The sequence below is a fragment of the Rhagoletis zephyria genome, unplaced genomic scaffold (assembly GCF_001687245.7).
Source record: "Rhagoletis zephyria isolate East Lansing unplaced genomic scaffold, Rhagoletis_zephyria_1.1 Rzeph_scaffold_04059, whole genome shotgun sequence".
In the NCBI taxonomy this organism is placed as follows: Eukaryota; Metazoa; Arthropoda; class Insecta; order Diptera; family Tephritidae; genus Rhagoletis; species Rhagoletis zephyria.
The window spans coordinates 9,029-24,892 of record NW_016161142.1 but is presented as its reverse complement, the minus strand read 5'-3'; the positions used below and the strand labels follow the sequence as shown (position 1 = coordinate 24,892).

The window sequence follows — 15,864 nt, the reverse complement described above, 5'->3', positions numbered from 1 at the left end:
CTCGCTTTGGTATGCAGTATAAATTGTTACTTTACATACATACATATATATGTATGTACCTACATGTGTACCTGTTTAAGTATGTACATATGTCTATACAGATTATGTGTTTATATTTATAAACAATTTATTTACATTGGAATTCCTGTGCTAAAACACATTTGTGCGCTCACGAATACATTTATTGCGCACTGGTCTTTAATACTTATACTACGTCATTGTTGTACATACAGAAGTAGAGAAAATTAAAATAGCGTCAGCATTTAGTTAAGCACATATCATATTTCTATCACATGCATAACTCAAAATTCGCATGTATGTACATATGTATATACATATGTCAATGATAAGTAATATTTAACACGGTGTAACAAAATTAAGAAAATTGTATTTGCATTTTATAAATATTACCCAGGACAAGTCGTAGGCCTAGTCGTTCTTTTAACCATACTCCAATTTTTTATATACATACATACACTCGTGGAGAAAAGTATTGGCACAGAAAATTGTTCGCAATATATGCCACAATTTTTATATTTATTTTTGCCGCCAATTTTTTATGAAAATCTTTAAAAAAAATTAAAATTAAATTTTTAGACTTTTTGTAAAATTCAGTGATTTCTCATGCAAATGTTGAGTACGTAATTTAGTAGCCCATTGAATTTTAGTATTGCAAAATGCAAGTTTGAAGTAGCTAAGATTTGTTGATTTTTGGCAATTTTTTACGCATATTTCGACTTTTCGAAAATACTTTGTATGGAAAAAATGCGAAACAGCTTCAACGAAAAAATTTTCAGAAATCACCGTGATTTTTTACCAACTTCAGGCTGGCATTATGCCAAAGTTTAATGTGCAGCTAAGCTGCATAAGTTAGCAAAAAAAAAAACATGTTGCACACATTGTGGAAAATTTTCGGTGCCAATACTTTTTGCCGTGAGTGTTCGTATATAAAATCTTTTCGCTTTATTTTTCGCAATTAAGAATTTTCGGGTATTTATATGTTAAGCGATTCTGGGCTTAAGTATGGAATTATCTGAATAATGCTTGGAGTTAAAGAAAAAATAATAGCAAATAAGGTGCAGTCTTATGTACATACATAGCTTCCACTTCGTCGGAAATTTTTCGAAAATCTTTAGCCAATATTTAAAAAAAAAAATTTTTTATCAACGAAGTTATGCAATATGCAATGAGTTTCAGTAAGCTGATAATTAGAGGGTTTAAGAAATATCTTGTAGTTAATGCACATGCTAGGTCAATCGAAAAAATCATATTCATTGTTACACAGTATAAAAATTATCTAGTTGTCTTTCTATTGAAAACAAATTTATTTTTGTATTGTACTAAATGATTATTATTTTGCCCATAATTGTGAGGGTATGTTTAAAAATATAATAATAAAAATTTATTTATATTATAGCATCTAAATAATGAATCAAGTAGCAATCATATTAGACGCTCGTAGTATGTATTCTGTATACGCTTTTATTGCTGTTTTCATGTTTATATTGAGTATATTTCGTGTTAAGATATTTTTATAAGGTGAGAAATAATAAACGCCTAATGCGATGCTAAAAGAAAAGCTTTCATGACTTGCACAAAAATTAGCACAAAGGATTTATTTTGTATCTTATTTTCAGTAAATATGTGTGTGTGTGTGTGTGTAGATATGAATGTAATCGATGATCTCTTTCCCAAATTAACTTACACCCTTTAAAGGACTCGGGCTGTAGATGTGCAATAAGCATTTTTTTGAAAAGGGTTGCCACCTTTTAAAAATTATCCATGTTCAAATTATTTAAACAAATTTATCATTTATTCAAAATGGGTATTAATCGAAATGGTTTTGAAAAGCTTTGTTTTTTAACTTAACTATAGGAGGGTTGCCACCTGTTTAAAAAATAAAATTCAATTTGAATTAAAGGAAATAGGTAAGAGAAGTATGTATGTATGATGATATGGGTGCCAAATGAAATGGTTTTAAGAAGTTTGAAAATATTTTGAACAAAGTTGCCACCTGTTTGAAATGTCGAATTAAGTTAACTTATACACAAATTATATGAAACATGCAAAATATGAATGTCAAACGAAAGTGTGTTAGGAAATCTCTATTTTCTGCGCTAAGACTATATTTGAGGTGATGGAAAAGGGTTGCCACCTGTTAAAATAGTTAAATTCAAAGTATCTGATAAGTCAAATGATAAGGGGGTTTCAAAAATACTTTTCAAGAGGGCTGCCATCTGTTTGAAATGTTTAATTTAATTAACTAATGCAAAATTTATGTGAATTATATAAATACGGGAATCAAATGAAAGAGTGTTAAGAAATATTTAGTCTGAAGATTTGGAACATTTGAGAAGGGCTGTCACGTGTTTAAAAAGTTGCATTCAAATTATTCAATGAGTTCGACCAATTACTAAAGGATGGGTATCAATCGAAATGGGTTCGAAAACGGTTTATTTCTTACCTTTATTTAGGAGGGTTGCAACGTGTTTGAACAATAAAATTCAAATTAGTTCATATGCTATTGAAACACACGTGTATCACAATATCAGTCGAAAGAAATTTAAGAAGATTTTAGTTTGAAGGACTCCCATCTGTTTGAAAAGTTGAATTTAATTAACGTACGTTTTATAAAATGTTTAGATATGGGTGTGAATCGAAAGAAATTTATGAAAGCGTTAGTTTAAAAATATCTTGAATTAGGGTGGCCACCTTTCCAAAAAAAAAAACCATATCGATCTAAAAGTATAGGTATATATATGTACGTGTATTATACGGGAAGGCATTTTGTGTGATATTCATTAAATTTTCAGCGTTCTTTTGAATTTCAAAAATGAGAGGTCATATCAGTCTCATCTAACCTGGCAATCGAGAAAATATACTGCTATGCCCGACCGTTCCAACGGTAAATGTTGTTTTTGTACGATTACTACAACCTGTAGTTATTGAACCATGGTTTCACCACTCGCTAGCTGTTGGCGAATCGGTGACGGCTATTATTGCTTACGATTCAGGAAAAAATCCTTGCGAAATAACTCCCAACCAAAGAATTTGTATGCGAAAAATGAAGAATAATTATAACTTTTGAAATTATTTTATAAAACTTTTATTTATGCAATAGGTGATCGTTTTATGCTTAGAAATATATATAAATAGAAGTATTTGTAATAGCACCAGTTCAAAATCTTATTTTACTATACACACATATGCGTAAATGCACTTTAAGAATACTGATGTGCTACATACAACAAATGTACATATACATATACCTATCCAAACATACCCATGTAAATTTATGATGATTAACGAGGTGATCGTTCTTAGAAATAGGTTTAAGCCAAACTGATCCTCACGAAAGATCGTGCATAAAACAAAATATGAAACGGACGGAGATTAAGGTTAACTGAGGATAAATTTAAAATATAATTTTCGATTTTTTGTTCAAAGAGGTTTATTTATAGATTTGTATATATGTTTAGTAAATTTTTACGGGTGTATGTACAGTTGTTTGTGTTTATGAAAATAAAAATCTAAATTAATGAACAAATTAGAAATGTAGGAGATGCGCATTTGAAAGATAAGCAGACAGCATTCNTAAATTAATGAACAAATTAGAAATGTAGGAGATGCGCATTTGAAAGATAAACAGATAAAAAAAAATATATATTGAAATGTTGTGTAAGATTTCAAATATATAAAATGCCCATTTTAAATGTTTTTGGTAACATTTTTCATAGTTGCACTGACTTTCTGCCAGAGCATACTGGCACTCTCTCGTGTGTGAACACGTCTGTTTGCCAACTATGGCGCTGAACCTGTACGCACAGGCGGATGAGGTAGCACTAAGGCATCCATACGTTCCAATCGATTCTTCTTTGATTCCACCACAATTTGCGAAGGTGCCGCCGCAGTGACAGCAATTGTCAGAAAATTAGTTGAAGGCTGCAGCGCCGGCGTCCGGGGACCGAACAGCTTCTCTCGAAAACTGGGACGATGACTGCCAAGCCGCTGTTGTTTTGCGACTTTCTCATTCGCTTTGCGTTGTTCTTCTTCCATTTTCTTCTTCTTCTTTAGCAATTTTGCCTTTTTCGCTAACTCAATTTTGTTTCGTTCCATAACTTCTTCCAAATGTTGTTCCTACATGAAACGGAAGAGATGCTAGAGTTCTATTGATTATATTACCAGTGTATTGAGACCTACAAATAACACTTGACGCTGTTTATCACGCTTCGCCAGCAATGCTACCCATCCACCATAAGCAATCATAATTAGCAGCGGCCCCAAAATTCCAGTCAGATGGAAATCCTTTTGTGTATCGCTCAACCATGGTTTTAGATAAAAATTATAGAGAGCAATGAATATGACCAGAAATGCTAAAGCGAGCGCAACCACTCTTCCATTTGCTTTACGTTCTTCCTGTAAATATAAAGGAGGATAGTCTTGAAATAAAGCATAATTGAATTGGGAAATCCGAAGTTTAAATTATTACGAAAGAATTATCGAACCTATTCTCTGTGAGTCTGAAATGAGTCCTAAGTATTCGGGCTCTGAAAAGAGCTTATTATGAGTGTGAGCACTATGGAATAGGACTCGTCAAAGAATCATTTATATCTCAATATTTGCTTGGTTACTTGAGACATAAAAGTATTCTAAAAACTTAAACAAAGGATCGGAAAAAGTTTAAGTTTTGTGAATTAAAAAACATGTTTGGTTTTACACTACATACATACTTTTAGTCAGGGAGCTAGCGACAGTAAAAAATGTGCCGATTTTATCGTCAAAGACAACATATCGGGGACTTAAATTTACTGCTGTAGATTATCAAAAAATGACACTTACATCGCACCGTGGGACCTTTTGGGGTCAGGAGGGTTCACATTGTGTAATAAAAAAATTAGAAATAACTTAACTTTATCGTCGTTGGCCTATTTTGTGGTTATCAATTAACATTAGACGAACGCTTACAAGCGCGCAAATATGTCAAAATTTTGGTGAAAATCGACCTATGACATCGCACTTTCAATTTATCATGGACATAGAGTAACGCATTATACATGTAAAAATAATGTGCTTACATCACATCCGCGGAACAAACCTATTGTAAGTGATCGGCAAAAACGCCGCCGCACATAGGAACGAATCAAGAATATAGGACGAAAAAAATGTTTACTCAATATGTATTTGACAGCTTTCAATGGAAGTTGATATTTAGAGGTTTTTGTTATCACTGATTTCGAAATATATATTAAATTGTTGGAAATTCAAAAAGGCCACTTTTTTAAAATAATTATAGATTGTAATGAAACTTATACCTTAGAACTCTCGGAGTCACTGATTACGAATTTAAAATTTGATTTATAAAATTCATTTCAATTTAGTTTATTTAACGTTTATTATTTCTTTATGAAAATATAGCTGATTACCTAACAAACACGATATAAATTCAATAATTTTCAGACTTTGTGCAAAAGTTATGATAATTCTGCAAAGTTTGACTAAAATTTCTAACTTCTTGATCAGCGTCTTTAGCCAAAATTTTGGTATTTAGTTTTATAGCCTATCAAATTTTAATAAAGTACAGTGCAAATTTTAAGTATCTTGGACTTACCGTTGATTTTTGGCAATTTTTCTGTTGAGGGTGCTCCGCATTTTTTTTCATATAAAAAAAAAATCGAACATAAATTTCCAAAAATGGACGGTAAGTCCCGGTAGGTCCAGCACCTAAAGCCGAATGAACGGTGCAGATTTTATGACATGGGGAAAAAATGACTTTGGGTATAATACATATATATTGTTTTTTGTACTTTTTTTACTTCAAACCGCATTTTGCAGTGAAAGTATGTAAGTTAGTCAAAAACAAATTGCATTTTTGAATTTAACGTCCTAAATTTTATTAAGAAGCACATTTTCATGTAAATCCGTCCATAATTCTATTTTTGCCCACATTTTATATAGAAGGGAAGCATTGTGGGGCGGCGACTTTGCCGATCACTTACAATAGGTTTGTTCCGCGGATGTGATGTAAGCACATTATTTTTACATGTACTTACTCTATGTTCATGATAAACTTAAAGTGCGATATCTTAGGTCGATTTTGTCCAAAATTTTGATATTTTTGCACGCTTGTAAGCGGTACATTGTCCCGCTAAATAAGTGTAGGTGATCAAATTTTGACATCGTCCAGTGTTAATTGTTAAATTTTGTATTACACTATGATAATGCTCTAGGAAGGCGTTGTCTTATCTTACTTTTATCGACGATAAAATAAGTCACTAAAAACTGTCGCTAGCTCCCGGACTATTTTGCTGTTTTCCATTTAATAATCTACAAAATACTTCAAATGATTTCTCGTCAGAGATAGAAATTCCAAATACACTCCGCTTCACTTGTACAAGCGCATTTCTTTTTATGCAAAAACCATGATGGACATAAACTTGTAGAAGCTTCCAAAACAAAAAGGAGCTTATACATTTTTGGATACAAGTCCGGAAGAAAAAGGAATACGCCTAATTCAACTTTTTTTAATGAACTTTTTATAAAATTTCTCTTGCAGATAATTCGTAGTCTATCTCTAACGATAAATGATCTGATAGTATGAGTTGTAGATGACATGTGCGTACGCAGGTACGGGCGGGGGGCTTACTTTTGTTAGTCTGATAAACAGTCATTTACTTAAAAAAAAGGTAAGATAATTATTATCTATCAATATTTTCTCTTAGTTTGCACTTTAATTTAGGTTTAGGTATGCTTGGCGTTCACAGAGGTTTTGTAGAAAAAACAAAAATTAAATCATCACTAGAACAATTTATCGATTTGTAGAAGACATGCCAAGACTATTGTTTAAATAAACAAGTAATTTTTAAGCAAAAAACACAAGCGGCTTCAATTCTCACGTAAAACTTTAAGACTACCGTTAATTTCTTCATGATCCAATATTCGGTTCTGAACCAAATTAGGATGGGACCTCCCCTGAGGCACCAGAAAAAGAATTATCAAAATCGGTTATGCGGTAACATATGTACATAAAAAAAAGTATTTCGAAGAATATATGGAGGAGGTTATCTACTTTGAAATTGGTTAAAAATAATGAAAAAAATATGATTTTGGTGTAAAAATTTTGCTTGCAATTAAGGTAACTAACAAATTTGTATTTTAACTCTTCAATAAGTTCATAATAAACTTGATGCATTATAAATTCCTCTGTAAGGCTCGGTACAAATCAATTGTTACAATAACAAGTAATTTTTAAGCAAAAAACACAACCGACTTCAATTCCCATATAATAACTTAGAAGTACCGTTAATTTCTTCATGAACCAATAATCGGTTCATAACCAAATTCGTATGGGACCTCGTCTGAGGCACCAGAAAAAGAATTATCGAAACCGGCTAATGTGGTCCAAAGCTATGCAGTAAAATAAATAAAAAAATATTCCGATGAATTGATAGCCTACTCTCTTTTTTGAAGTCGGTTAAAGGGAAAACAATTAATGAGGTAAATTATTATAAATTTTTAACAGCTATCTTTTACCATTTCTAATAAAATTTGGGCCCCCCCCCTAAATGATGGTAGATGATTGAATGGATAATAGCAAAAGTAGGTAAAACCAGGCTTTATTTTAAATTCGTAAATCTTAGGCATTTTAAGGATTATTAAGAGCATTTTGTAATTTCTCTAATACAATTTTTTGCTAGGTTTTAGACCATACTAATTCGAGCCTTTATTAGAGAAGCTGGGTATTCACTGTTAAGATGATATCAGCTGACTGAACGTACACTTTATCATTTCGTTTGTTAAATGATTTACCAGGGACAAAAATTTTCTCATTAGTAAAAAAGCTGCGCGAACCCTCCGAGTGTACTGACAAAGCAATTGTGGCTTACTTTTCTGCTTAAAAGCTTCTGCAAGAAATGTCAGCTGTGAGGTGATTTTGGAAAACACTTGTAGGTACACACAAGTAATTAAACCTATGAATGAAATCTCATACAAATCTATTCCTCCCTACTGCTGCTATGGATTTTAAAATTATTTAACAGAATGTATATTACTTTACCAAACAATATAAGTGACCTAGACAATAATGAACATAAAAACTTCCCAAGCAAAATGAGAAATTTTGTAAAAAAGTGAGGTGGTCGAATTTCGACAACGGGGCGATACTAGTTTGTTTTAAAGCCTGTTCTGTTACAAAAAAATCCGGCTACTAATGGGGAAATCAATGTATAAGGAAAGAAGGAATGAGTGTTAAAAATGGAAATGCCCAATCATTTTTTGTATGATGAGCTTGTTACTCATATGCCATATACACCTGAGTAAGAGTGAAGCCGTTCCGCGGTTTTTAAATTGATGTAGCTATGTATATGAACACAGTCGCCTTCAGAACGAATAGGTTTTTAGAAAATGTCCCAGGATTCCAAATTTTTAAGTCCGAAAATTGTAGCAGATCCTTTTTTCGAAATGAACGTATATATATTAAGGTGGACCCATTTTCTATTAAGCTAAGATACAATCTACTTTTTAATTGGGACACCATCTTAAAACGCGGTTGGAAAACTATGAACTATAAAATTTGAGTCCGATTGACAGAAAGCTTCCATCAGATAGAAACTTATCACTTTGACCCCTTTTTCCCCAAAATCAGGAGCCGACGGAAACCTTTTATCAAGGAATTCATAATCAGCATAAAAATGTATATCGAAAACAGCTTAAAAGTTTTCCGCATCAAAATTAGTTTTGTGTTGTCTTATTGCTTCTAAGCGCTTTAAATTTTCAAATCTAAATACTCAGCTATGCCTACATAACAACGAATGACGTTACATTAAATCCAACTAATTTTTGTAAGGTAATCGAAACGCAGGGGGTGCTAATACAAATTCCAAAAGGGAAGTGAATGTTCTCAAATATTTGGTTGCAAGGTACTATCGAATAAACAAAAACTTAGTGTTTTTTTACAATCGCCATGTAGGGAATTTAACTACTCGTGAAAGTGCAGCATTGGTTATAAATATTTGGAATCGAAGGCAAATTTCCAACAAATATGCATTAGCACCAACTGTGCACCATACTTAAAAGAGGCACAGCTCAAAAATTAGATCCGAAAATATAACTGTTTATGGATGGTACAGATTCAACGCCATTAATACAACAACCGATATAACAGTAGTTTTCTAGTTAGAGATTAAAATCTTTTGAAAAAATATATTTGCATTAATTGGAGATAAATCCTACTTATTGATTTATGAAGAAAATCGACAAAATTTTATTTTTTTTTTAGAGTTCTGGCCCTTTCTAAGATGGTGTGTGATATGTATGCACATTCGGGTAGTCCAAAAACAGTAAAGCCGGAATTGTAATGTTTTCACCCCCTAGGACTGTTGTATATCGAAAAAAGAGTATCCCAATTTTTTTTTTTATCTTGAAATCAAAAAAATATTTAGAGGTCGCTCAAAGCGCTCTAACTTTTCCATGTATTTTTATATTTTTTATTTTCCCCTCATTGCATTTTTCGTGTTTTTTTTTTGGTTTTTTGGCAAACCTGTAAATTATAGTTGCGATGAAAAGATGGTTAAATACACAACTGGGTATTATTATTGGGAATCTCCTGTAGATAAACAGAGTTTTTCGATAGAAAAATATTGATTTTTAAGAACTCCAAACCATTTCTAGGTAAAGCTGTTTTTCCCCATATAAAATACATGGAAAATTTTGGGCGCCTTGAGCGACCTATCAATAGTTTTTGATTTCAAAATAAAAAAATAGGGGTATATTTTTCGGTATAGAACAATCCTAGGGGGGGGAGAGCATAAAAATTCCGAATTTACTTTTTCACATGCATTTTTGGACCACCCTAATGTACATATATATATGAACATGAAAATGTAAATACCATTTCACAAATGGACATTTTACTAAATACATAGAAATGTACGTAGTATGTACGACAATACAAAAATGGAATTGCTTCGAAAGCGGACTCAGAGTCCGTTCTGGATTTATGTTCTTTCTTTGCAAAATACCATAAAATTGCTTATTTTTATGATTCACTTTGATTATCAAAGAAACGTTGGTTTATTGTTTAAATTGGAATCACTACCCTGACGGAAGCAAGTGATTTTTTTTTGTGTTAAATCAACTTATTGAAAGACTACTTTAAAACAAATGCAATGAGTAAATGTTTCGAGGTTTGATACTCTTTTTACTCAAAGAAACCATTTGATTCCTGGAAGAATGAAAAAGCATCTGTGATGTACAGAACGCAAACGTATTCAAAAAAACATACTGACATTGAAGTTATTGAAACGCAATTCATTTTAAAGTAGTTGAAATTAAATGCAGAGTCGGACAGTCGACTTGCTGTAGCTGAGCATGCAGAGATGATTGATGTTACTTGTTAGATTCTAGAAGGTCGGGGTTCGAGTCCCAACAGAGGCAACATGTCAAAATGATATTTTTGTATGTATTTTAAATATGAAAAGGCATCTATGAAGTTCAGAACGAAATGCGTTTTAAAGTAGTTGAAAATACATGCAGGAAAAGGCAATTAACTGCCTCCTAGGACATCGCCATGATAAATAAATGAGGTAAAATAGTAAGAATTTCAATTAGTTATCATTCAAAATAAGGTAGTTTACTTTCAAATTAATTAAATTTCCTGCAGGGTAGTTATACAGCGGTATACATACACTCGTACACACACATATATATGTATGTACATACTTATGTATATTTACAACAGAAGTAAAAAGAATTTTTCCGATTTTATGGACGTACTGCTGGCTAGTGGCTGGAAAAATTCATTGAAAAATAATTCAATTCAGTCTGACAGCATCATANAGTGGCTGGAAAAATTCATTGAAAAATAATTCAATTCAGTCTGACAGCATGGATTTTCCATCATTTTTGACGGGCTCATCAATTTAAAATTCTTCAGACTTGTGAGTGGTATTTGTTTACTGGATGGGATGAAATGTGCAAGCGCAATTCGCTAGCATTTCCATATGTTGTACATTTAATTGTTTATAGGGTCTTTATGTATTTGTTATGTATTCTAAGTAAATGTGCCGATCTGACCTTTGAAAAATGTTTGTAACTATACAAATGTATATAAGTCATGTCAAATTTGTGAGCAAATAGTTTTTAATAAATACACACATATATATACAAAAATCTCTAGCTTAGAGTGAAAAGTTTCTAAGTCCAGTTTTTAAGAAAACTCATATTTTGATACAGAAGGCAAAAGCAATTTAAAATGAATTGTTTCGAAAAAGATAAAGGTACTTGGTATATTTATTCTCGTTTATATTCAATGAAAGGCAAACTTGCTAAGGAGCACCGAAAGTCCGATAAGGTCAAAATAGTAGTAAAATGTTATTTTAGGTAAATACTGCATATTTGGCAACTTTCATAGACATTTTTTAAATCAGCGATGGTCAAAATTTAAAAAAATAAGAAAAAAGGGCTTATTCAAATTTAAGTTAAATTATTTAACCTCACTACCTTTTAGACTCCCAACAAGCTAAGTCTACCGATATATTGCTGTACATAGGGCTGCAAACTGGTTTTGTACCAAGCCGGTTTTTGAACCGAACCGTCGTTTTTTTCAGGCTTTTAACCGAACCCTGAACCGAACTGTTTTTATGCTGAAATGCCAAAAACCGAACCGAAAACCACTCTAAAAAATGGTTCGGGGCGGTTCGAAATGAAAATCCATTAAATAATTTTTCAAGTTTTGTAATTAACAACTTTGTCTAAAAATGCAAAGCGTATGGTAAAAATACAAACATTTTTTTGTTTGATGGCAACCCCGTGAGTTGTAATTTAGTCCATATAAAGATTACTAAACGTTTTTTTTCATATGGGACAAAATGCTTACCAATGCCAGCAAAAAATTAAAAAACTCGGATTTTTTTAGTTATGATTANACCCCGTGAGTTGTAATTTAGTCCATATAAAGATTACTAAACGTTTTTTTCATATGGGACAAAATGCTTACCAATGCCAGCAAAAAATTAAAAAACTCGGATTTTTTTAGTTATGATTTAAAAGTTTGAAACCTTGATGCAATTTGGTTGAAGTTTTCTACTTTCCGTACCAAGTATTGATCTCAGTAACAAAGCATTTAATTTTTATATTTTTGTAATACTTGTATCCTTAAGCATAAAGAAATTGAGCTATTTTAACCGAACCGAATCGTGGTTCAGGGATACTCGTCAACCGGTGCAAACTTTTTCTAAGTGGTTCGAACCACTTAACTGAACCGCACCGATTTTCGGAGTGGTTTGCGGCCCTGGCTATACATACATCATTTCAAAGGTATAAATATAAATCCTCTATTCAAAACATGTTCGGTTTTGAAAAATAGTCGAGCTGATAATAGACAGGTGCATCAAGTACGAACATAACGGTTGTTTTTAAAATAAATGAAAAATGGAGGGCTCAGGAACTATACGGAACCTATTTTGATGTTGTAATCGACCATAGCTACTATCTACACTAGGTTCTCTTTCGGGTGTATTTCGTGACATTTTTTTTTGCACCGTATTATTAGCGGTGATTTCTTGGGCTATGAAGTAGATTAAGATTCTTTTCACCGTAGGACGGATGGTATTGAAAATGCGCGAAAGCGGACGATAACCAGGCCTACCTCTTATATAACGGTAGTTTTCAGAAATACGAAATCCTCAATATTTTAGTAACGACTTAAGCTTATTCACTCAAAATTGATATTTACAATCATGAAAATGAGAATATTATATATTTTTGGAAAATGGGCGAAGCCAGGCCCACTTACGACTACATGTGTATATCTTGGGAGCCGCTCCACCAATTTCTGCCAAAAATTGGTACAGTTGTTGGCCAACCGGCTGAAAATTAAAAAAACAAATGGACAATAACTACGCCCACTTCCCATATAACGATAATTTAGACAAATACGAAAGCTTCGATAAATCAGTAAATACTTAAGCTAATTTATTCAAAATTGATTTTTGCAATAATTCTTTAGCAAAAGAGTACGCTAATAATAAAATTTTGGAAANGTAAATACTTAAGCTAATTTATTCAAAATTGATTTTTGCAATAATTCTTTAGCAAAAGAGTACGCTTATAATAAAATTTTGGAAAATGGGCGTGACCCCGCCCACTTATGACCACATATCTGTATCTCGGTAACCGCTCGATCAATTTATACCACTCCGTACGATTATTGTGCTTGCCACACAAAGTTAGATAGATAGGACGCTAATTTTACCAATAACACTGTATACAAATTTTAATTTTGATTTTGTTCTCCAGACGCCAGTATCAAATTTGTTTCTAGAATCGCTCGCTGATTCCGAAAATCGAGTTAATTTATTTTTGTATGGAAACTTTTTTGAGATATTGGCAATTTACCGTTATTGGCAATTTACCGTTATTATTATTAAAAAAATAATGGTTCCACTTAACCAAATATATCTTACCAATCAAGTAAATAATCGTAATGTGAGGTACATTAGATGAAAGAAAATAAAATTCTCTACTTTTCGATAGCCCTGATAGTTTCTCAGAAATTAATTAATCATTCCAGATTTTTGTTTTTTTGTTGGAAAAAATTCAAACTTTAATAGGGAAAAAGGTAAAAAAATAACAGTGTCTGTGTAAATATTTTGCACTTGTGTTAAAGCCTGTTCCTTTAGAAAAAAAAACTAAGCTACCAATTAAGAAAATCGATAGATAAATAAGAAAATAATGATTGGTAAAATGAAAATGCGCAAGGATTTTTTGTACGAAATATGACCAGAAAATAGTATATGAGTAATGCCACGTACACCTGAGTAGGTAGAGTTTTTACAACGAAAACCAGAGGCGTCAGAAATGATTAATTAATTACTCAGAACCTATCAGGGCTATCGAATAGTGATGTGTATATGTTTTATGGAGAATTTTAGTTGCTTTCATTTCCCGTATCTCGTGTTACGGTTATTCAATTGTTCATAAGATATACATACGTGATTAAGTGAAACCACTATTTTTTAAAGTTGAATAACGGTAAATTGCAAATATCTTGACAATTTATCCATAGAAAAAAAACATCTCGATTTTCAGAATTCAGAGGGATTCTACATGGGAATTTGATAGTGGCATCCATAGAACATTTTTGCTGTAAACCAGAGTAACTGGTAATAACAACAATCGCTTGAAAAGAATTAACATTATTATGGAATTTTGGAAAATGGGGGTGAAGCATTTATCAACGTAAGTTAATCTCATTATATCTAACTGAACGTTCTATCGAAGGTGTTTGAAATAGACGTAAAACCACCCCTGAAAGGTGAAAAAACTAGATTGATTACTTGCAGCGGGTATTTAATGTTTGGCTCCGCCCGAACTTAGACTTTTTACTTGTTTTCGACAAGGTTTGCCTAGATCGCTTTCATCTGCTAGTACTCCAAATGATTTTCCGCCTATTAGTATTTTACCCTCACTTTTAAAGATATTTGACCCTATTAAGCTGGCATTTCAGGGTAAAATATATATAAGGAAAATTTTAAAATTAGGGGGGGGAGGCTCGAACACCCCCCTGCCCCAACCTGGCTACGCCCATGGATCCGAGTGTGTACGAATCGGTACAAATATCTCTAAAACTTGAGCCGGTTTCCTCGGGGGTTCCTCAAGGTTCAGTCCTTGGTCCTCTTTTATTCAGTTTATCCATAAATCATATTTTTCTCAAATGTAAATTTGCAAATATTCATGCCTATGTGGATGATATTCAGATATATCTATCTAATAACTTTGGAAATATTGATGTATTAGTAAGCCAACTTAATTGTGGCCAGGCTGCCAAAGAGCGATGGTCTAAAGATAATAATCTTCTCCTGATCTCAAGTAAATCATATGTATTGCCAATGGCAAAGAAGAAACTTAATGCTACTGCCATACCCCATTTAGTTATTGGTAATAAAATAATTTGGGCTTTATAATTAACTCGTCTTTGGCCTACATTGATCACATAAATTCGGTGGTTAGTAAAGTTTATGGTACTCTCAGAAATCTCGCCAAAGTGCAGTATTTACACCCAATACTACTAGGCATGGGCTTGTACTTCAGTTGATAATACCATTAATAATATATTCTGAGCAGGTTTACAATAAATTGGACTCTGTTTCAGCTCATAAATTATCTGTACTATCCAATCATGTCACTCGGTACCTTTATGATTTAAGAAAATTTGGCCACATTTCGAAGTGGAGGACGAGTTTGCTGGGATGTGAAATACATGATTACAAACGGCCCGGAGCTTTATATTTCTTTACCGACTAATCACTACCAAGTCTTTATGACACGCTGATATTTTCAAAATCTGAGCACACCAGAGATCTTATTGTATCCAATTTCTATTTTGCAACATCGACTAGTAGAAGTTGGAACTCCATTCAGACTGCACTAACAGGCAAATTAAATAAAATCAACCATAAAACTCTCATAATATACAGTATATTTTGCTTTGCTGCCTTTGTGTTTAAGTGCGCATCAGCGGCATTATTAAATATCTCAAAAACGGTACCATAAAATTAAAAATAACCTTGATTTTCGGAATCAGGGGGTGATTTTACATACGAATTTCATAACGGCGTCTGTGGTAAATTTTGGCCGTCGACCAGTGTTATCTATATAACTACATAAAATAATTGCCATTTTCGTTGTTGTGCGAGATGAGCAAAATAAATAATAGCTTGTAAAATTAGGGTAAGTGTAGAGCCAGTGCAGGTAAACGTAATACTGTCTTTGATAATTGATAATAGTTGCAAATTTTTAAGGCAGGTATCAGTAATGTGCAGGTATGTTGAATGCAAGTATCGGAGCAGTTTCCTTATAAATGTTAAT

General features: G+C 32.5%; 1 protein-coding gene across 1 annotated transcript in view; it reads right to left on the bottom strand.

Moving 5' to 3' along the window:
* Nucleotides 1-3,666: 3,666 nt before the first annotated feature.
* The window catches only part of LOC108370188 (uncharacterized), a 14,207-nt gene continuing 2,009 nt past the window's right edge, over nt 3,667-15,864 (bottom strand). The window contains exons 2-3 of the mRNA XM_017625474.1: nt 4,201-4,416; nt 3,667-4,137 (exon numbers count right to left, since the gene is read on the bottom strand). Coding sequence (XP_017480963.1) covers nt 3,802-4,137; nt 4,201-4,416 — 552 coding nt within the window. The 3' untranslated portion in view covers nt 3,667-3,801. The remainder of the gene's footprint in view (nt 4,138-4,200; nt 4,417-15,864) is intronic.